We start from the raw sequence: 21429 nt of genomic DNA, 5'->3' as shown, positions 1-21429 counted from the left end.
TCATCAGGACCCCGAGTTCTGAGGGGCCCACGGCTAGCCAGTTATGGCCACAATTTTCCTCCTATCTGTGGGGCGGAGGGAAAGAAGGCGCCCATTCTCCCTGCTTGCATTAGGGCCCATGGCAGCCTTGCTTTGACACTGGGGGATGAGGATGACGTGCACCCAGGTTGCTAATATCATCCTGCGCCTTTCTCTGTCTCCCAGTATTTAATATGCGCGGAAGCCGACGTGCATGTTCTCACCGAAAACGACATAATATTTCCACAGACTTGCGAGGAGGTGTTGCTGGAGACAACCATCTGGGCGGTGTCACCAACCATTCGTACAGCCACGCAGGAGGGGTTGAGCAGGTGGATATTAGCCGTATCAAACTTGCTGCTCTCAAGCTGGCATTTGCCCATGCTCAACTTCATCTCGCCTGAAAGGCACTGCAGACTGGGTTCTGGTGGTGTCACTGTGAAGTAAGAAATGGGATGGAAACATCAGTAAGAGCTCATTTGAACTGAGAGATGCTTAACACAACAGATAATTAACAGAACTCCCCAGCTCAACACAAGAAGGAACTTTGCTTCTCAGAGTAGCTTCTCACTTCTGTGGCAGCACCGAGAACGCAACGCTCCCGTTGTCACTGCCAACTAGTCACAGCGCCTCATTCTTTTCCTGCTACCTGGGGCACTCTGCGGTTCAGTAGGGAAGTTTATGGTCAACTCAAGGCCCCACCGAAATGAGTTTATACCGCCTGCTGCAATACAAAGTGACGAGGGGGTGAAGTCCTATCACATTATGCCAACTACAACCTCGCGTGTGGTATGGGCTTGGCAGAGCGTGGCTGGAATGGGGGTTAGCACGTGTATGAAATAGCGGGTGCTTATGGTGGAATGTTGGCGCTGAGTGGAATGTCAGTGATAGATTATGGAATGTGTTTGGAATCAGTGTCAGAGGAGGATGGATTATGGTTGAGGTGCTGACTCATTATGATGTGAAAGACTGCAAGTACCAGAATACACTGGGTTCTCACTTCAGACCAACTAAATACCAAAGAAGTCCAGACTGCTTTTTTTCTGGAGCATATCATATCTTCTGTTCAAACTGGTAAATATTTTAAAGTCCCCCCCACCCGGGACTCAAATACTTGCATCCTAATATACGGTATTGGTCGGAATCCGGCTGTAATCCAAACATTTGGTAGTAATGTTACCCACCGTTATCAACATACAAGTCATACAACTATAAGCAACGACAATAGCAAATAATTCTACTACCATATTTTTTTTCTGCGTTACAACATATGGTACAACATATCAGAGAAATTCAGCAGCACCAAGGTAAAGCTGGCAAAACTGTATAATTATGATATTGTGGCAAAATGGGCACGCATTTATACTGGCACATTGTATCAATCCCAATGAGGCTCATGATGTTAATTATATTTCTATAAATATGGTAGTCAAAGTGTGAGTGCTATGGGACAAAGTCAGAGCAGTGATTGGCTGTTGATCTTAGGGATCTAGGGCTTGATTTTCAAATATGTCCTCCCCGTTGGAAGTAAGTAAAGTATCTAGGACTCATATCGGCAGCAATAGAGAGATTTGAGTTTCATATAAAGAGAAAAGCTCACATTTACACTGACTGCCTTGTGACACCATCAGAAAAGATTGTCACTGTTTATACCTAGAGGATGTGAAATTCACACCAGCCTCCTGGTATCATTGTCACAGTCATCTGCACCAAAGCTTCCCAGAGCACTTTCTACCCACGCAAGGCTGCCGTTTCCGGATTTACAAAGATGTGGACCACCCTTTACATACAGCTTCTCAGCTTCGCACCAGCTGCCTTATTAACACACATTTGCTGTAGGAAGCTAGAGCATCTCAGATTCACACTGTCCATCCTGTTTCATATTCAAAATGATCGGCACCATAGATTTTTAGATCATCTCATATTCGAAGTATGTACAAATAATTTTAAAATATTTGCACCACAGACACATAGAACATCTAAGAATCACACCAGCTGCCTTGTTAACAAAGATTAGCGATAGACACCTCGAACATCTCAGGTTCACACCAGCTACTTTTTTCTATATTTACAATGATCTTTAACATAGTTTCCCTGAACATCTCACATTCACCCCAGCTGTTTATTCCATATAAACAAAGACTTGCACCACAGATACCTAGAGCACCTCAGGTTCACTGCAGCTGTTATAGGAGCGAAGGTCTGCAAGAAATACCCATGGCATCTCAGATTGGAACCAGCGACCTTCCACCATATTCATATCATCTGTATTATAAATTCCCGGAGCATCTCACATTCATACCAGCCACTGTTTCCATAGTCACAAAGATTTGCTCCAAAGATACACACAGCATCTGTTTTACACCAGCTGCCATGCTAGCACAGATCGCCGTATACATCTGGACCATCTCAGAGTCACATAATCCACCTTGTACCATATTCACAATGATCTGCACCATAAATTCCCAGAGCATCTCATATTCACACTATTTACAAAGAATTCACAGCGATTTACACTGCAGATACTCAGAGTATCTCAGCGTCACAACAGCTGCCTTGCACTATATCCATAATGGTCTGCATCATAGATTCCTAAAGCATCTCACATTCACACTATTTACAAAGAATTTACAAAGATTGCCACCACAGACACCAGGACATCTCAACGTCACACCAGATACCCTGCACTATAATCACAATAGTCTGCATCATTGATTTCTGCAGCATCTCAGATTCACACAATTTACAAAGAATTCACAAAAATGTGCACCACAGACGCCAAAACAACTCAGCGTCGCACCAGCTACATTGCACCATATGTACAAAGATTTGCACTATAAATTCTTAGAGTAACTCAGATTCACACCAGTTACTGTATTCTGGGTAACAACAGGTAGTTTGCTAACAACGATGTGTACTGCATGCCTCGAGCACTTCAGAGTAACACGTTCCAATATCCACTTTTGTTTTTTACACAGGAAATACTTAGAGCATCACAGATTCACAAAAGATGCGTTTTCCACATTCACCCAGTTTTCCACTGCCTATAACTCTATACTTAGATGATGTTAGCCAGCGACAGTTGTAATATTGATAAGGATTTGCACCAGATGTACCTAAAGCATCTCAGATTCACAATGGTTGTTCTATTAAGATCTGAACTTCATATAACTGGATCATTTCAGATTCACACGTTGCCATTTTTCCAAAGAGGTAGCCTGCATATTCTTAGAGCATATCATATTAAGACCAGCTGCTTTTTCTGTCCTTTCAAAGATTTGCACCACAGTTACATAAAGTACCTCAGATTCACACCGGAGGCCGATTCCTTGTTCTCAAAACTTAACACTGAATGTACTAGGAGTATGTCAAACTAACACCAGCAAACTTACCTCTAGCATGTCAAACTTATACCTGTACCTTACTTCATATTCACAAGGATTGGTATACAATACAAGCATGTCAAACTCATACTTGTACCTTATGTCATATTCACAAAGATTTGCAAGTTTTATTTCTAAAGTTTCTCAAATCATACCAGCTCCTTTCTCTGTATGCACAATGATCTACCTCACAAATACATATAACACCTCAGATCTGCACCGGCCTTTTAATCTGCTTTTAGGAAGATTTTGCATTCAGAACCCTGTAGCAACTTCGGGATGCAGCCGACCATGTAGTTGTAAATCCTTTTGCATGCAAGTGAAGATGTCTGGGGTACATCTGAGCTGCTGTGTCATCTCCTGATTAGATCCACCGAGGTCCCTCCTGCTTCTGGTGCCAGTATCAGGTGTCATGGGAGGTGGTCATCTATTCTTTGCTTACCTAAATTTGGGTACTTGGTGAAGTCGCAGTAACAGGTATTCGATGTGACATTTAATAACTCGTCTACACCACACGGAGGGGCTTGGCCAGAAGCTGCAAATTGAGAGAAGGGAGAGAGACAGAGCACAGGTAAGTCAATTAGTCTGTGCACATCAGCAACCACTGTTCACGTTTTTAGTTCAGTCAGTGAGACAGCTCGGCACCAGGATGCAAGAGGGTTCCCATAAACACAACAACATCCAAGTGCACAATTGTTTTGTTCACTTTGTGACCAGAGACAAAAACCAACTTTATGCAAATCAGCCTTGGTCCAGTTACATTAGTAACAAGCCAGCCTGGACTACTGGGCTACTTCCCCTCAGAACATCAACAAAAGATACCTTAGATAGTTACAAAGTTGGTTTCTGTCTAAAGTAACATGGTGGGCAAAAAACGATTGACTGGAATATTCACCGAAAATGTACTAGTGGTTGAGATTACGTCAAGCACTCAACCCATATGTTTTTACGTTTGTCCCATTCAGTAACATTCCTTTCTGATGGTTGGAACAGTTCACTCACTCTACTTCCAATGATCTTCATGCTGAAGGAAGAAGTGTTGCACCAAACAGGGTATTTGAGAATGCCACATCCTCACCTGTGTATGAAACGCAGAGAACAAGTGCGAGCCCCAACCAGGCCTTCATCTTCCAATCTTCAGAAGTGTTTGACCTTCTGGAAAGCAAAAGATGAGAGTTAAAGCCCAGCCGCTCTGCCCCAAGGAGATAAAAACATGTCAACAGTTGGGGCACACCTTAAGAATTCATGGTAGGATCATATTTCCCCTAGACATGATGATTAAAGAACATTTGGCTCATGGAATCGATGCTCGTAGGATGTTTGACTTCGAAGATATTCTGATAAAAGCTAACCTGGCTAAGCATCCTGAATTTCGCAAGGCGCAGACAATAGTTGAGAAGCAATGAAGGAGAAGGGAAGGTGGTTGCGACCAGGCTCCTGGGGTTTGAAGCCAGGGTTATTTTTCCATGATACCTGGTCCCCTTTGTGTTGTTCCCACCAAGATAGTGGATTCCTAAAATTATTTCATCAGTCTACGTACATGCCCCAATTAGTAACTTTCAATAAAGCCCTCATTTTGAGTTGGCCAAATTAAGCTGTGGAGAAGTGGGGATGTGGACTCTCCTAATAGATCCAGTATCGCCACACCTAAATTCTTCCATTAAAGGTTATAATTATCCGAATGGGGACTAAGTAAGCAGAGCCGGGAGCACTGAATGAAAATGTGCATGTTTTCCCTGACTCGAGAACAATTCTGGTAACATTATACCTGCTCTTAGCACATGGTTAATGTTAGCGAGGAAAAGGAGTGGGTGTGGGGTTCACGACGTGAGGGGGGCGTTTGCAGGGAGGCCAGCTGTGGCATTACCAGCCCGAGTTCTGGCTGGGTGTAGGTTGTCAGTTTTTGGTGCTGGAGGAAGAGTTGGGAGCCAGGATGTACCTGTGCCTGCAGCCCCTGGCCTTCTTCAGCCACTGTTTTACTCACTACAGAATCGCACTAACTAAAACCAGGCCCCAGGACATGAAATCGCTCATAGTTCCCAGCAGTATCTTACCAGGGGTACCATACCACTCAACTCGTAACGAGGACCTACAAACTCTCTCTTACATCACAAAATGAATACACACTGTGCGATAAATCCCTGATGCCCGTCAGAGATAAATATAACATGGTTAATAGAGTGCTGCACAACATGGGATAAATCCTTGTGAGGGCTGCACATAACACGGTTAATGGAGTGCTGCACAAAATGTGAGAAATGCTTGATCCCAATTAGAGGTGCATATAACACAGATAGAAACGAACTACACAACATGTGATTCATCTGTGAATCTGTGAAATGTGTATAAAATGGTTAGTGGAGTGCTGTATGACACTTGATACACCCCTTTGAGGAGTATGGGTGTGTGTGACGGCGGGGCATTGGCTGTTGTGTAGTTGCACACATGTTGTGTAAGAAGAGGTGTGCATATAATATAGTGTATCACTGCACATATTCTGATACCTACCTTATACCTGAGAGGTGCAGATGCACTGTGGCTAGTTGAGTGCTTCACAATATGTGATAAATCTCCTTGAGAGGTGAATATAAAATGGGTTGTGGAGTGCTGTACAGCATGTGATAAATCCCTGTTTTCCATGAGGGCTGAATATAACATTGTTATTGGAGTGCTGCCCACTATATAATACATCCTTATCAATGTTGACTATATCATGGTTAGTGAAGCACTACACAATATGTGATAACTTCCTTGTCCTGTGAGGTCTGACTATAAAATGTTTAGAGCAGTGAGGCACACCATGTGATAAATCCATATTAGGAGCAAAGGTGTGTTTGGAGGGAACCTGTGGGTGCATTGCTGCAAATCATGTTATAGATCCATGTGAGGTGTGGGTGTAACATAGTTAGTGTATTGGTGCATTGATAGATACATCCCGGGTCTCTGTGATGTGCACACGTATCAGGGTTAGTAGGGTTCTGCACAACATCCAATAAATTCCTTGACAATAACATGGGTAGTAGAGCGCAGTGCATCATGTGATGAACCCCCCTTAGGGGGTCTCGTGTGTTTATGTGTGTGTGTGTTGGTGTCATATATGACGTTGAGGTGTAAAATAATTAGCATATTTTTGCACTGCTTGTGTTTCATCCTTGTGAGGCATGTGTGTAATATGGCTGTTGTAATATTTAATTGCCTTTTTTCATTAATTGCTTGGTATGGTCTCACACACACACACACACACTTCGTTCGGCCCCTGCCATGAATACACTTGCGCACCAGACAAAATACCTTAAACCCACATAAGCACTCGCAGTTAGGCAATGGTACGCCCCATAAGTGGGGTCCGTGGGTCCCATTTTTATTTGTACCATAAGCCAGTCTTGCTGCTAGGCTTTGCATGACCTGTACTGAAGTGAGGCAGCTACTTACCTCAGTACACTGGTGTGCTTAGCATAGTACCAGATTCCACCGAATAGAATCTCTGGGGATAAAATAGCACACAGTAAATAAGCCCTAGGTGAAACATGTGGACATGACCCCTGGTCCACAAGCCCAGGGATAGCTACGATTCCCCAGTGGTTAGCATTCGGTCACCTTTTGATGCTCTCCTCTCGGTTTCAAGGAGTGCTAGAAAGAGGGTCTAGAGATAAATTCAATAACTTTCTGCGAGAAGGATTAAGCTAGAACGTATTCGCAATTTGGTTGTAAAATAGCCTTTAATGCCCTATGCCTGATGACATCACTGCTTTCGCGAGGGCACTGCTGGTAATGCAGGCAGACACATGACGATTTCTTGTGTTTAACCTCAGATTTTCAGGTTCTGCATGACACTATATTGGGGTAAACAATACCAGCATACACTTATATTGCATTCTGTCCATTGCCTACCACTGCCTAGCATTGCAGGTTACTGAAATTCAAACAAACCATGTTTCTAGCTCATACAGATCAAACGCTACTAAAAAGGGCTAATTGAGGAGCCGCTTAGTGAGAGACAATTTGCAAAGGTTAACTGACCACTATTTAGTTGCTGATTCCTCTAATATGTCGTTGAGCTGATACTACTGAGCTGAAACTTTTGGTCAGACAGAATTAATGTGTGAAAAATGACGAAATAGAAAAACAATTCTACTTTAGAATGCGTTGCAGTCTGGCACATAACTTACCTTTGTTTGCATACCTGTCCTTATATTGCATAATTTTGTCATCGCTCCTGCTTAATTTAGTCTTTTAGTACCGAATAATTCCAGTGGCCCTGACTGTATGTGCCGTGGAGCCAGGATTGTACTATTAGACAATGCAAGGTCATTTTGAAGAATGAATAAGAGCCACTTTAAGTAAAGATGTCTGCATATATAGAACAGGCAATAGCCCTACTACTGTACATGGCAAGCTTTCGATTGCTCAAACAAATGTCAACACAAAGTCTGACCTGGAAAGCATACTAAAGTCCATCGATCACTCAAGAGGTGCGCCTAGTTAGCATTCATACCAAATGGAACGCACAAAGAGCTACAGAAAACGCCTCTTACAATACCCCGCAGAGAATATTGAACAGAACTTGAAAGAATGATTGCCCTGCCCTTTAAGAAGTTATTTGGGCTTAGATGTTCTTAAAGGCTGTCTACACTTCTAGGTGTGGTAAATAGTATTTCTTCTGCTAGCAGGCATTTGAACGTGTGTCCTTCATGTCATAGAAAGCCGTTAAACAAGTACAGGTGTTTTCTTTCCAGATCTGACTCTCATGGAGTTCCACTTGGTGCATGGATGGCGCTCAAATGTATCTTACAAGGTTCCCCCATCACTGATCTTCAGCACTCTTAGGGCCTAATTTACAAGCTTTTGGTGCAGGGCAGTGCCACAAGCCTTCCTGCTGCACTGCCCTGTGTCAAAAGGAAGGGCAGAAATGCAAGATACAACACATTCCTGTCTTTGTTCCCTTTGGTGGTGCACAAATTGCTGCCTGTTGCCAACGCATGCAACCTTGTACCATAGTGCAAGGATACCTGCTTTGCAAGGATGATTGTTTTTGTGCATTAAGGGACACCTTCCTGAATGAAAACAATCAGAAGAGACGTTTTCCTTCTTCTATGTGTGCTGCAGAACTCAGCACACAGAGAAAGAGGAGAAAACGGGTATAAATCATGTTATTTCTTCCCATTGTGCCACCATTATGCCACCGCTAAGGTGGCATAGAAACCTGATGCATTCCCAGTCTTGTAAATCTGGAAATGTGTCAGACTCCTTTGGATTCCATGGGTGTTGCTGCATCATGGTGCCCTGTCCCCTTTGGGTGATAGGTCTTGGACGGCCCTCTCTCTTTTCTTTTGGACAAAGATTTATTGTGACAAAACACAGTTATAGCCACGAACATGGCCAGTCTCAACCTCTGCATGCGTTTCCCTCCATTTTCCTTCTAGCAGAAACTCTGTATCGCATCTTTGAGTAAAAAATGAATACTAAGGGGCAGCAGAAGACTGAACACAGTGTCTGTTCTTTGACAACTAGTTTATCTATCATGCCGAACCACTGACTGTGCTCTGGGAGCTATACTAGGAAATATGCATCAGCCAGCTTTTCAACAGTGATTCTTCCATTGAGCATTTTAATTAAAAATCATATAGGTATTGAAAATGTTCACCCAGTTGGTAAATGCCTTTACTAAGACGATCATGTCCCAAGCTTCTAACCACATTATGGGAATACATCATGCCTCTGAAAATGCAGTTTCTTTTGCCAATAATTAATTGAGCAAACGGTCTTCATCCTCAGTAAGTGGCAAATGAAATTGAACTGAGCATGGACTCTGACCTGCCGGAAACTCAGTGCATGGGATCATATAAGACGAGGACGAGGCAGCAAGTTAGGTCAAAGAGTTAAGAAAGTGCAAAAGAAAGTTAATTTCATCTCATTGCATCACATCACAATCAGGATATGCACCATATAAAAATACAATGAATTATGAATTAATCAAATCGCTGATGCGCATGATTAGATAGTCAATTAGGCAAGACAGTGCACATATGACGTACTACACACAATAAGATAAATCATCAGATAATCATCAAGTGTATCAGGTAAGACCCTGCTTAAATGCATTCTAAAACCAATGACCTAACCATCGTCAACCATGCTTTACCATGAAAAGATATGAATAACCCAGGTTGGGCAATTACTATGCCAGGAGAAAGACCTGAAGAAATAGTACACCAATTCACGGAATGGATCAAATAAAACATCAGATGAAATAATAACACACATTAGGAAAGACGAGATTACCCACCTGACTAGATAATATACAGACGGTCAACACTCAAACACCATTCTGTGAATGGGTAGTAAAGAAATGTGTTACTCACAAGCAAAGGTATTTGAGAAACCTCTGGATCTTCCTTGAGGTTTCTGGAAAAATGTTGCTGAGAAGTGTGCTCTGAGCACTGTAACTTACTATTTTATAAGGTGTGGTGATGAGGTGTCGGGCCCCTGATTAGTCAACAGGTGAGGGGAGGGTCTAGTGACGTTCATGAAAAAAAGCTGTTAGTGGTCAGTTTTATGGAACAATACATTTGCTTTGATTTGGCACCCAGCCACGAGGTAGATAGAGTTGCACATCACCTGTGATCTCAGTAGGGTGGGGCTTCTGGTGAATCAGGGAGTGGTGAGGCATGGCCACATGCCACAGAAGGCAGGAGAGACTTATGGGCCCCCAGGCGACGTCTATGGAAGGTTTCCTTCAGTGTTTCCCTTAATTTGCTTTTCTTGCATGATAGGAGGTACATCCCTATTGTTGATACAGCTTCTTTTGCATATCAGACCACAGAAGGCCTGTCAATGCACTTCATTCTGAACGTACTGCCCCCTGTTTTTTAATAATGGTGGCTCTATGAATTCTTCTTTTAAAGTGCTCCAAAACTGACCCACATAACTCCTTTGTTGGTCAACAGGGAGTCACATACGTCTCTAGCAGGTCCTGATATATTGACCGCAGTGATTCCAGAGATGCTACAACACACACACACACACACACAAACACACAGAGCTTACTTTGCCAACGCAATTCAATTCTGAATTGCAGTCCTCACCCCTTCTGTGTCTGCAGTCTTGACGCCCAAAAACAGCTGTGACATTGAGTCTCATTTATGTCTTATTGCACTTCTGCTTCTCCTGTACAGATATCAACCCCCATGTCAAAGACCACAGCAATGTACCTTAATCATGACCTTCAGTCCTGTGGTCCTGTGCACAAGTCTGACAATGCATTCGTATAATGACCTGCAGGGCCCACTGTCACAGCAGTGCTGGCCCAAGTACAGATTGTTCTCAATGAATGTTCAGCATGTTCTCTCAAACATTCATGGCACTCCTTTGTCGAGTGTGACACAAAGATTAAATTCAATACTGGATTAGCAAATGCCCCTAAAGCCTGGCCTGAAGCACTACCATATTCAGTGCAAGAACTGTCAGTCACTTAATGACTTTGCTGCAAAGCCACACGCAAGCATGGATACTAAATATATCCTATCCTAAAATATATCTCACACTTCTGCAGTCTCCCCAGATACATGCTTGCACTGTGCGGTTAAGGGGGAAGGGGCTGATGCAATCGATGGAAAATTGTCAATTTTGTGCATGTTTTCACCATGAACTCAGGAGAGACATTGCATTTACCTCAGGCACTTGCATATTCACAGTCCGTGAATTAATTTCCTGTTGTCTAGTTTCAAGATGTGAATCAGTTTCTCACATTCCCGGGAGGGGGCGGGGGTGGTATCCACCTGCAGGTATGCACGGGTTAAAGGGGTGTCTATGGTCGCCTTTGACTGTGTCTGGCACTGGGTCTCAATAGTGAGGTCGCCTGAAGTACCCCTGCAAGCTCCTGTGACCCAAGTTAATTCACCTGAGAGAAAGTCTTTAAGATCGAAGCTCCCAAAAGAGTCCACAAGGAGCTAAACTGACTTCAGAGTCAACAATTTGTTCAAGGGCAAGCTTAAAAAAAGCAGGAGACTGTGGAAGCAAATAAAGGGAGGAGGAGAAATCCAGGGCTGGGTAAAGATACAGGGCAAAGGAGCTTCTGTAAAATAGTGTGTAGTGCCACCTAAAAAGTACACTGTTGAAAAGCAATAAGCAACACTGTCCAAGACCTTTAAAGATCTTGCTAACCTGAGGTGCATGCCGACTGCACCCTGACTCCACATACTGCTTCTGCTCAGCAGGCAGAAAGTCATAGATGTGGTCTTTTAGGAAACAAGCTGAGGGTATAAGGGAGTGACGATGTTCTAAGACAATGTTTACTTGTGCTAAATAAATAGAGCTAGTTAAATGGGAAATGGTCAAAATCTGGTTACTGGTCAAACATGATAATTCTTCAATTTTGAATGCCTATACAGTAGCCACTATGGGGCTTTAGTGGTGATTTTTTACTTGGTAGTTACCCTGAATATTAACTTTTTGTTTACAAAAGGCGCAGTTGGTTAAAGACAACAGTGCCCTCCACTCAGCCAGGAAGCTGCTGTTTCGTGTCAAATCTGCCTGTCATTCATACTTCATGGAGGACGTAATCTGGGCGCATCTGCAAAAGCTTGTAGAAGACCACATGTGCCTACATAGCTATCAACTGGGGGTGTATCCATGGATGTCATTTAGGGGTTGCCAGGGTTCGCAGCTGCAACCCCCGCCTTGCCACTTGCTACCTCTGGCACTTCCTTTGCAACCCCTGGCCTCAGAGGTGGCAAAATCAGCACCAGGAGCACAGAGGAGCTCGTCTTTGCAAACATCAGTTGGAGCTCCATTTCTCTTGCTTTCTGTTAGTATTTTATTACACTAATAGGTGTCATAAAGATTGGAGTACAACTAGCTGGAATATGACCCTCACTGGCACCTGAGGTAAGTAAACATACTTCTGATTGATACATCTACCTGTGGATTCCTCACCTTTTGAATACTCCCAATGCACCAGGATTCAATGGATTTTTTTTCTTTCTAGCTCTCCATGTCAACAAGGACGTCACAATAGAATGGCTCTGCACGCAACTCCATCTGACATCATCAGAGCCATATGAAGTCCTCACCAGTTCCCTTTTTTTCTGCACCTTCGACGCTAATGAGTTTTCAACCTTTCAGTGTAGTTACGCTGTTTCGAGGGAATTTAATTGTTAAAGTTTTGTTTGTGCGACAATGTCCCTGCCAAAGAAGTTAGGCTTCAAATCCTGTCAGGAGTGTAGAGGTCACATGTCTTCACGGACCCGCACGAAAACTGCCTCTGATGTCTTTGTTCGTATCACAATGTCGGGGTATGCTCATTGTATCAGAGCATGAACCCTAAGGCACTAAAAGAAAGGGAGGTGAAGTTGTTTCTGGTAAAGGCTATAGAGGAGAAGCAGGGCTGTTGTAGACCCAGGCCTCAAAAGGAGTTGTCATCCCACAGGTCCTCAAAGTCGCAAAAGAAGCAGTGACGCCAAAGTTTACTGCATCTTTCTTCCTGGGATACCAGTCCTCGATCTTTGTCTTCGGCTTTAAAGTCCCAGTGCTTCTCAAATTGGGAAGTGAGTCCCACTTTGTTTCCTCTACAACAGAAGTTGCCTGAGGCGTCACCGGCAATGTCTTTGGTGGAGATCTCCTTGTGTCACCCACAAGTCCTGTGGCGCACTTCTCTCCTGTGTCTCCACCTGATCAGGAGATTGAAGAGCATGCAACAGGTCAGGTTGAGCCTCCGCAGCAGGAGTAAGAATACCCGACCTTTCTAGCCACAGGGACAGATCCTATCAGATTTTTAAATGTTATGTTTAGCATTTTTATTAGAGCAATGACCACTTATGGTGCACCTGCGGGCTGCACAGGTTCATTGGCCTTCTCTCTGGGAGGTTTCCGGGTACCATATAGGCAGGTTCTTTTCCTGTCTTTCATGTCTACGGCTCCATATCCATGGCCTGTAATGGCATGGAGAAAAACACCATCATCAATGGATTTCACAGGAGTTGTTGGTGCCATTGGTGCCAATTCTGATAGCGGTTGGATCCTGTCCGGCGTCGAGTCCTCCTAAGTCTGCCCGGAGTGAGGTCCCAGTACCGACCCCAGCTTTGCAGGTGCTGCAACTTGCTTCTTCGATGCCAGCGCATTTTCCTTCGATGCCGCAGTTGGAATCCAGGCTGAGATCCAGGAGGGAAGCCTTGGGGCTCTTAGAGGAGCAACAATATTTAGAGGATCAGAAGTATCAGGACCTCGACGAATGGGAGTGTGACAGGGTCAGAAATAATGGAGGCTTGGAGAGGTTGTAGTAGATTAGGGTTTTATTTATTTTTCATAAAAATTTATGTCACAGTCTTTCTATCCGAGTGTCTCTTTGTTTTCTTTTCTTTCTCTCACTCTCTCTCTCTCACTCCCTGCTGGTAAGTCTTCAGTGTCCTGCCTCTAATCCACCTTTCTTTTCTCTTTCTTTTAAGGTGGAATCTCCGGTACCATCCAGGATGGCCGTAAGAGGAAAGAAGAACTTAGAAGACCCTTAGGAGGCAGGTAATGTGGCTTCTCTCTCGCTCTGTCTTCTCTGACCTTTGTTTTCTCTTTCCTATCTTTCTTTTCTTCCTGGGTGTTATTTTTCTCTTTCTTTTCTGCCTTTCTTTTTCTAGCTGTAGCGTTTCAATACTTTTCTACTCTTGGCTTTCTCTTTCCTTTCCTTTGGACTTTTATTTTTTCCTTCCTTTTACCAGGGCTCTTCTATAACCCCCTGTCCGTGATATCTGGTCTGTCTGTGCTTCTCCTCAGTCTTCCTCTCTGTTTCTATAGCGTATCCACATGTAAATGAGCCTGAGAATCATAACATTTTTCAACATGCAATTTCCAAAACCTTGTTTTTGTGCGCCCGCCCCATTTCCCTGTGATGAATTCCTTTACCCACCCCCCCTTCTGTTTAATTATAAAAACAAATTCCCACCTCCCCAACTCCCATTTTCATCAATGGCCCCTACCTGACTAGGCCAAGTTCTTCCTAGAACATGGCCGGTCTGTTCGCACCTGCTCTGATCCCGGACGTCCTCCGCTGTCTCCACTTCGGCATTGATGAGCACCTCTCCTCCTCGTCCTCTTCATCCATCTTTCCACTCTGCAGCCAGTCCGTCCGCCCCCCCTTCCACCTTCGACACCTCTTCTCCTGGGGAAAACAATTTCCTCCTTCCTTCGTCTTGCTCGGCGTTTAAAACCCCGCTAGGTTCTGCGTCCTTCTCGCGGATACGCTGCTTCCCCACTCCCTCCTCTTTCGGGTCAGCACGGATACCATCAACAGTGCCCCCAGGGCACGTCCTCCCCAGATCGGGGTTCCGTGGCTCCTCACAAGGAGATTCCAATGCCTTCTCAGAAGTTTGAGGCATTGAGGTGGCAAGTGGGCTGGACACATCCCCTGAATGGAAGTTTGTTATAAGTACAAACAACGGAAAATCAGGAACAAAAGGAAAGAAGGTTTATTCAGTAAATAACAACCCAACAATGACACGGCTGCTACTCGCCTGCCAAACAATCTAACTGCTACAGAATCCCCCATCGTCAGTGCCTGGAACATCGGCATCAAACAGGCTCCAGAATGTGAGTCTTGATGTCACCGAGGTTCCAGGCCCAGCATATGCATGCTAGGAATAGAAGTAGGAACATTTAACATCGCAACACATCCCCCTCCCTCACAATAATCCATATAACAAACTATGGGCCTCATTATGACCCTGGCGGGCGGCGGAGGCCGCCCGCCAGGATCCCGCCCTCCAAATTACCGCGCCGCGGTCAAAAGACCGCGGCGGGTATTACGAGTTTTCCCCTGGGCTGGCGGGCGGTTCCAGTAAAACCGCCTGCCAGCCCAGGGGAAAACGACCTTCCCACGAGGATGCCGGCTCGTAATCGAGCCGGCGGAGTGGGAAGGTGCGACGGGTGCAGTGGCACCCGTCGCGTATTTCAGTGTCTGCAAGGCAGACACTGAAATACTTTTCGGGGCCCTCTTACGGGGGCCCCTGCCGTGCCCATGCCATTGGCATGGGCACGGCAGGGGCCCCCAGGGGCCCCGCGACCCCTCCTACCGCCATCCTGTTCATGGCGGCTTTCCCGCCATGAACTGGATGGCGGTAGGGGGGGTCAGAATCCTCATGGCTGCGGAGCGCGCTCCGCAGCCATGGAGGATTCCAAAGAGCAGCAGAAAGTCAGCGGGAGACCGCTGACTTTCCGCTTCTGACCGCGGCTGAACCGCCGCGGTCAGAATGCTCATTGGAGCACCGCCAGCCTGTTGGCGGTGCTCCCGGTGGCCGCCAGGGTCAGAATGACCCTCTATATAACAATAGAGTCAAGTAATATAGTCCTTCACCCAGAATGGCTTTGAACGTAACCTGGATGAAAACTTTGGGCATGGTGATGACTCCTTGGATGTTTCCATGCGTGGTGATGACTCCTTAGATGTTCCCATGAAATCTCTGCTTTGATCGTGCAAAGTGGGAAAATTGGAGTCTTTCACCAGGCCTTTCCACCTCGCGATTCTAGACATGCTCCAAGCATCTCCATTATCAAGAATCACAATGTTCCCCTTTATTTCTTTAATACAAAACGGGCCCTTGAAAACAGATTTTCCCTTGGTTGTAAAACAGGGATTCTTCACTAACACTAAGTCACCAATCTTCCACCTAACACCAGAAACACCATGTTTAGTGTCAAATCGCCGTTTGTAGTTACACTGATATTTTTCCCTGAGACCCGGTGCCATATCAAATCTTTCACGATTGAAATTGGTTTGTGCAACCTTGTTATTAAACCATGCTGGAAATAGTTTAGTGCAACCCAACTTTCCCCTCATGTACTCAAAAGGAGCTATGTTGGTGACACTGTTTGGGGTGTTACGATAAGCCCACCACAGATCCCTTAGGAGATTAGTCAAAGGAGTTCTAGTCTCAATGGCTTCCTGCACTCAAGCCTTAACCATCCTGTTCATGCGCTCAGCTAGACCATTGGCCTGTGGTAGATATAAGGCCGTCTTCAAATGCACAATAGCCAGGGAATTTAAGAAATGTTTCATGTCCTGCAAAGTCAATTGTACACCATTGTCAGTGACTAATTGGCTAGGTATACCCTGCTTAGAGAACTCCTCTTCAAGAAACTCAATCACTGTACGTGTATCGATTGAACTCATACACTTGGTCACCACCCACATGGATGTATAGTCCACCAAAAGCATGATATACTGTTCATTCGCTGGTAAAAGATGGAACGGACTAATAAAATCCAAACCTAATTTCATCCAAGCTTTCTCTGGCACTTGTACAGGAGACAATGGTGCTTTTACCACAACCTTGCTTTTGTCACTGCTCGCACAACTCATACAATCCTTCACAACCGCCTCAGCCTCACGGTCTAACCCTGGCCACCAGTATATAGCCCTAAGTCTAGATTTGGTCATTCTCCTTCCCAAATGCCCTTCATGAGCCAGCTTGAGAATTCTGTTCCTCACACCCACTGGTGGTATGGATTTACTTCCTCTAAACAATTCTTCTCCACTAAGAGATAGTTAATTTCTCACATTCCAAAAACCTATCAAAGAATTAGGAACCTCTTTATACTCCGGCCAACCTCTAACAATTAACTTTTCAACTTCATGTCTACCCTCATCGCTTTCCACAGCCGCCCTCCATTCTTCTTCACTAATGGCCGTTTCTCTCACCCAATTGATAGTACATTCCTCTACTATTTCTTCACCACTGTCAATTGAAGAACGGGACAAAAAATCTGCCACAATATTCCTTGGTCCCAGCACATATTCTACAGTGAAATTGTACTCCAACAAACCCTCCACCCACCTTCGTATTCTAGGAGTTAACACTTCATTTTTCTTAGGAGTGAAAATTTGAACGAGAGGCCTGTGGTCAGTCCTAACCACGAAGGGTAACCCCCAAAGATAAAATTTAAAGTGTTTGACTGCCCACATACACGCAAGTGCTTCTCTTTCAATAACTGAATAATGTTGTTCTGTCACTTTGAGAGAGCGGGAAGCAAAAGCAATCACCTTATCTTCACAATCTACTCTCTGGGTAAGGACCGCCCCCAACCCTTTAACACTCGGATCAGTGTACAAATAGGTTTTGGCACGCACATCAAAATGCCCTAAGGTGGACATCTTTCCAATAAAATTTTTTACCAAGGAAACAGCAGTTGCACAACCCTCATCCCACACAAATTCAGAACCCTTCTTTAAAAGTGCTCTCAACGGTTGGGTCACACTAGCATAATTGGGAATAAATTTGGAATAATATTCCGCTAACCCTAGAAATGACCTCACATCATCTTTGTCCTTGGGTTCAGGAGCACGAACTATGGAATCAACCAGCTCCAACTTGGGTTTAATTCCCTCACTAGAGATGGTGTGTCCCAAGTACGTCACAGAAGGGACCTTGAATTTACACTTTTCTTTTTTAACAGTAAGACCTGCCTCAGCTAATTTGCGCAACACCTCTCTTAAGATTTTATCATGTTCGCTCACCGTTCCCCCATGAATCAATATATCATCTTGGAAACACAATGTGCCAGGAGTTCCTCCTAAGACTTTCTTCATAACACGCTGAAAACATGCAGCCGCAGAGGCCAACCCAAAAGGCATCCTCAAAAACTGATAAGCCCCTAAAGGTGTTACAAACGAGGTGAGGTGCCTGGATTCAGGGTGCAATACAATCTGATGATAGGCCGAGGATAAATCCAGTACACTGAACACTTTAGAACCTCCCAAAGAAGACAATTCTTCAGAAATATTAGGTAGAGGTTGGCGATCTACCCATATAAACTTATTGAGGTCTCTAAGATCAACGCGCATGCGGATCCGTTTCCCATTATCTTTCGGTGCTAGGACAACAGGGACCAGCCACTCAGAAGACTCTGGCCCTCATTCCGAGCCTGGCGGGCGGCGGAGGCCGCCCGCCAGGCTTCCCCCCTCCGAAATACCGCTCCGCGGTCGTAAGACCGCGGAGGGTATTCCGAGTTTTCCCCTGGGCTGGCGGGCGGTCTTCACAAGACCGCCCGCCAGCCCAGGGGAAAACTCCCTTCCCACGATGACGCCGGCTCGTAATAGAGCCGGCGGAGTGGGAAGGTGCGACGGGTGCAGTTGCACCCGTCGCGTATTTCAGTGTCTGCTTTGCAGACACTGAAATACTTTTAGGGGCCCTCTTACGGGGGCCCCTGCCGTGCCCATGCCATGGGCATGGGCACGGCAGGGGCCCCCAGGGGCCCCGCGACTCCCCCTCCCGCCATCCGGTTCCCGGCGGGAGAACCGCCAGGAACTGGATGGCGGGAGGGGGAGTCGGAATCCCCATGCCGGCGCAGCATGCTGCGCCGGCTTGGAGGATTCCTTTGGGGCAGCGGGAAACCGGCGGGAGACCGCCGGTTTCCCTTCTCTGACCGCGGCTGAGCCGCCGCGGTCAGAATGCCCCGCGGGGCACTGCCGGCCTGTCGGCGGTGCCACTGCGTCCCACGGCCCTGGCGGACTTGTTCCGCCAGGGTCGTAATGACCCCCTCTATCTCTTCAATGACCCCTGCCTTCAATAATCTATCAAGTTCTACTTTAAGAGGTTCTAGCCTTAACTTAGCTACTCTTCTGACTTTGTGTACAACTGGGGTTACATTGTTCTTAAGAATGATCTTGTGTTCAAAATTTACTAAACAGCCTAATTCTTCACTGAACACACTTGGAAACTCCTGGCAAATTTCTAACTGGTTATTCTCTTCTGACACCACCATAACCTGGTCTTTAGAATTGGGATCTAGTTTAATGCCCATGTCTCGTTGATGGCGCCATCCTAACAAATTATTGCCACGTTTGGCCACATAAACCTTTCCTACAGTAAACTTGTCCCGAAACTGAATTTTCATGATCTTGTACCCAACCACATCTATCTTGGCACCTCCATAACTGACTGGGTTGATGTCAGGTTTAGAAAGAGACTCCAGACTCTCATCAAAAATCTCCTTCCAGTTTTTATCACCAACCATGGTGTATGGAGAACCGGAGTCCGCTAGAACTGTAATGACCCTGTTGTCAAGTTTAATAGTACACTCAGGCATGGCTACCGGTCCCTCATCAACCATGCTAGTGTTGTGTCCTACAAGATCGATCTCTTGCCCTACATACAAAACAACCTTACTGATATTACCAGTGACGGAATCAATGTTGTTTTTGTCGTTGTTACACACCCTGGCATAATGGCCTTTCCTTCCACACTTCCTACACAAAGAATTTCGTGCAAAACAATTAGGACTGTTAGCAGCATGACCCATGTTACCACAGCGGTAACAACGTAATGATTTACTGTCCCTTTTCTTATCCTGGATAAGTGTTTGAGACTTGTTGTCCATGCCGACTCTTAAAACTTCTTCCTGGATCCTTGATTCTTGTACAGTGGAGAGACCATCTCTATCAGAATGATTCATTTCCTTGATCCAATTACTGGTACTTTCCATGCCTTTGACAATTGCAATTGCTTCTCTCAAATCAGGATTTCTAGTTAAAAGTATCTCCTGCACTCTTTTGTTATTGGTGCAACGCACAAATTGATCTCGTATAAGGGAGTCTGTAATGTCACCAAAATCGCAAGTGCGAGCTAATGTCTGTAAGGCAGCGATAAAATTACCTACACTCTCAGTGCTGCCTTGAGATCTGCCGAAAAATTTATGCCTTTCAAGAACAACATTCAATTTGGACTCAAAATGGGATGCCAACATCGCCACCGACATTTCATATACATCTCTGGGTTCACCATCAGTTCCACCGACACCCAAAGGTTCCAAACTGTCATAAATATTTCTGCCTTCAATCATTAAATTGTGTAGTAGGACTGCTTGTTTTCTTGCTGGAGAGAATTTTTCTCCCCCTATGGCTATCAGATATGAGTCAAAAAGATTCTTCCACCTCTTCCACGGAAGAATAGGATCACCTTTGTCTAATAAAAAGGGCGGTGGTTGAGACATGGTGGGTGTAGCCATGGCTATTAACACAGAAACTGTTAAAATTTTGTCAAAATGTAAAATTTTGTAAAAATGCTCTCTCTATTATTCACAATAAAAATGCCTTCACCAGCGTTCACAAAAGGAAAAGAAGTTCAGAATCTCCAATGACAAGAACGTAAGAGGCAGTTTAATTTATTCCAGGATCTCCATGGCAACCACTGAGCCAAGTTTACAAGTGAAGTAGAGCCAGAAAAACATAAGGAGCAGTCTAGTTTATTTCCAGGATCTCCATGGTAACTAAGGTAACGTGTGACATAGAGCCTGAACCATTAAATTAAAACCAAAATATGGCAGCCAACAGGAACACCGAGGGAAGGCTCCTTTAAGAGCAGAGATTGCCGACAAAACGCGGTATGGAAAGCCGCGCGCGGAACGCCCTCACTTAAACAAAGTGAGAAGTTGCGACCTCCGATGAGGTTAACTAAGGGCCGCACACTGAACGTTCTCACTGTAACTAAGTGAGGAGTGCGGCCTCCGATGAAAACAATCGTATACACAGAGCGTATACGCACTTGAGCGCAGTGAGAAACAGCAGTTAAAGAGGCTGACCGTACCTTCAAAAATAGTCTCTGCAGAGCAAATCTCTTCGAAATGGACACAGACGAGGGTGGAAGAAACAAAAATCCAACTGACCGCAGTGCAGCTCGATGTTGAAAAAGGTGAGTCCGTGGGTTCTGGGTTGTTAATGCTCTTGTCGCCAGTGTTATAAGTACAAACGACAGAAAATCAGGAACAAAAGGAAAGAAGGTTTATTCAGTAAATATACCCAACAAGGACACGGCTGCTACTCGGCTGCCAAACAATCTAACTGCCACAGAATCCCCCATCGTCAGTGCCTGGAACATCGGCATCAACCAGGCTCCAGAATGTGAGTCTTGACGTCACCGAGGTTCCAGGCCCAGCATATGCATGCTAGGAATAGAAGTAGGAACATTTAACATTGCAACAAAGTTATTATCCCCTTGGGGCATACCCACTCCAGAGGTTACCTCATGTCATGGGGTAATTAGGAAGGCAG

The 21429-nt window shown here is 45.0% G+C and overlaps 1 protein-coding gene across 1 annotated transcript in view; it reads right to left on the bottom strand.

Annotated features, from left to right (window-relative positions):
• Nucleotides 1–9886, bottom strand: part of LOC138284830 (uromodulin-like) — a 28203-nt gene extending 18317 nt beyond the window's left edge. Inside the window, exons 1-4 of the mRNA XM_069224017.1 lie at nt 9764–9886; nt 4480–4556; nt 3844–3936; nt 243–454 (exon numbers count right to left, since the gene is read on the bottom strand). Coding sequence (XP_069080118.1) covers nt 243–454; nt 3844–3936; nt 4480–4528 — 354 coding nt within the window. The 5' untranslated portion in view covers nt 4529–4556; nt 9764–9886. The remainder of the gene's footprint in view (nt 1–242; nt 455–3843; nt 3937–4479; nt 4557–9763) is intronic.
• Between the last annotated feature and the right edge of the window lie 11543 nt (nt 9887–21429).

Source organism: Pleurodeles waltl, chromosome 3_1 (genome assembly GCF_031143425.1).
Source record: "Pleurodeles waltl isolate 20211129_DDA chromosome 3_1, aPleWal1.hap1.20221129, whole genome shotgun sequence".
NCBI lineage: Eukaryota > Metazoa > Chordata > Amphibia > Caudata > Salamandridae > Pleurodeles > Pleurodeles waltl.
This window is presented reverse-complemented; position numbering and strand designations above follow the sequence as displayed.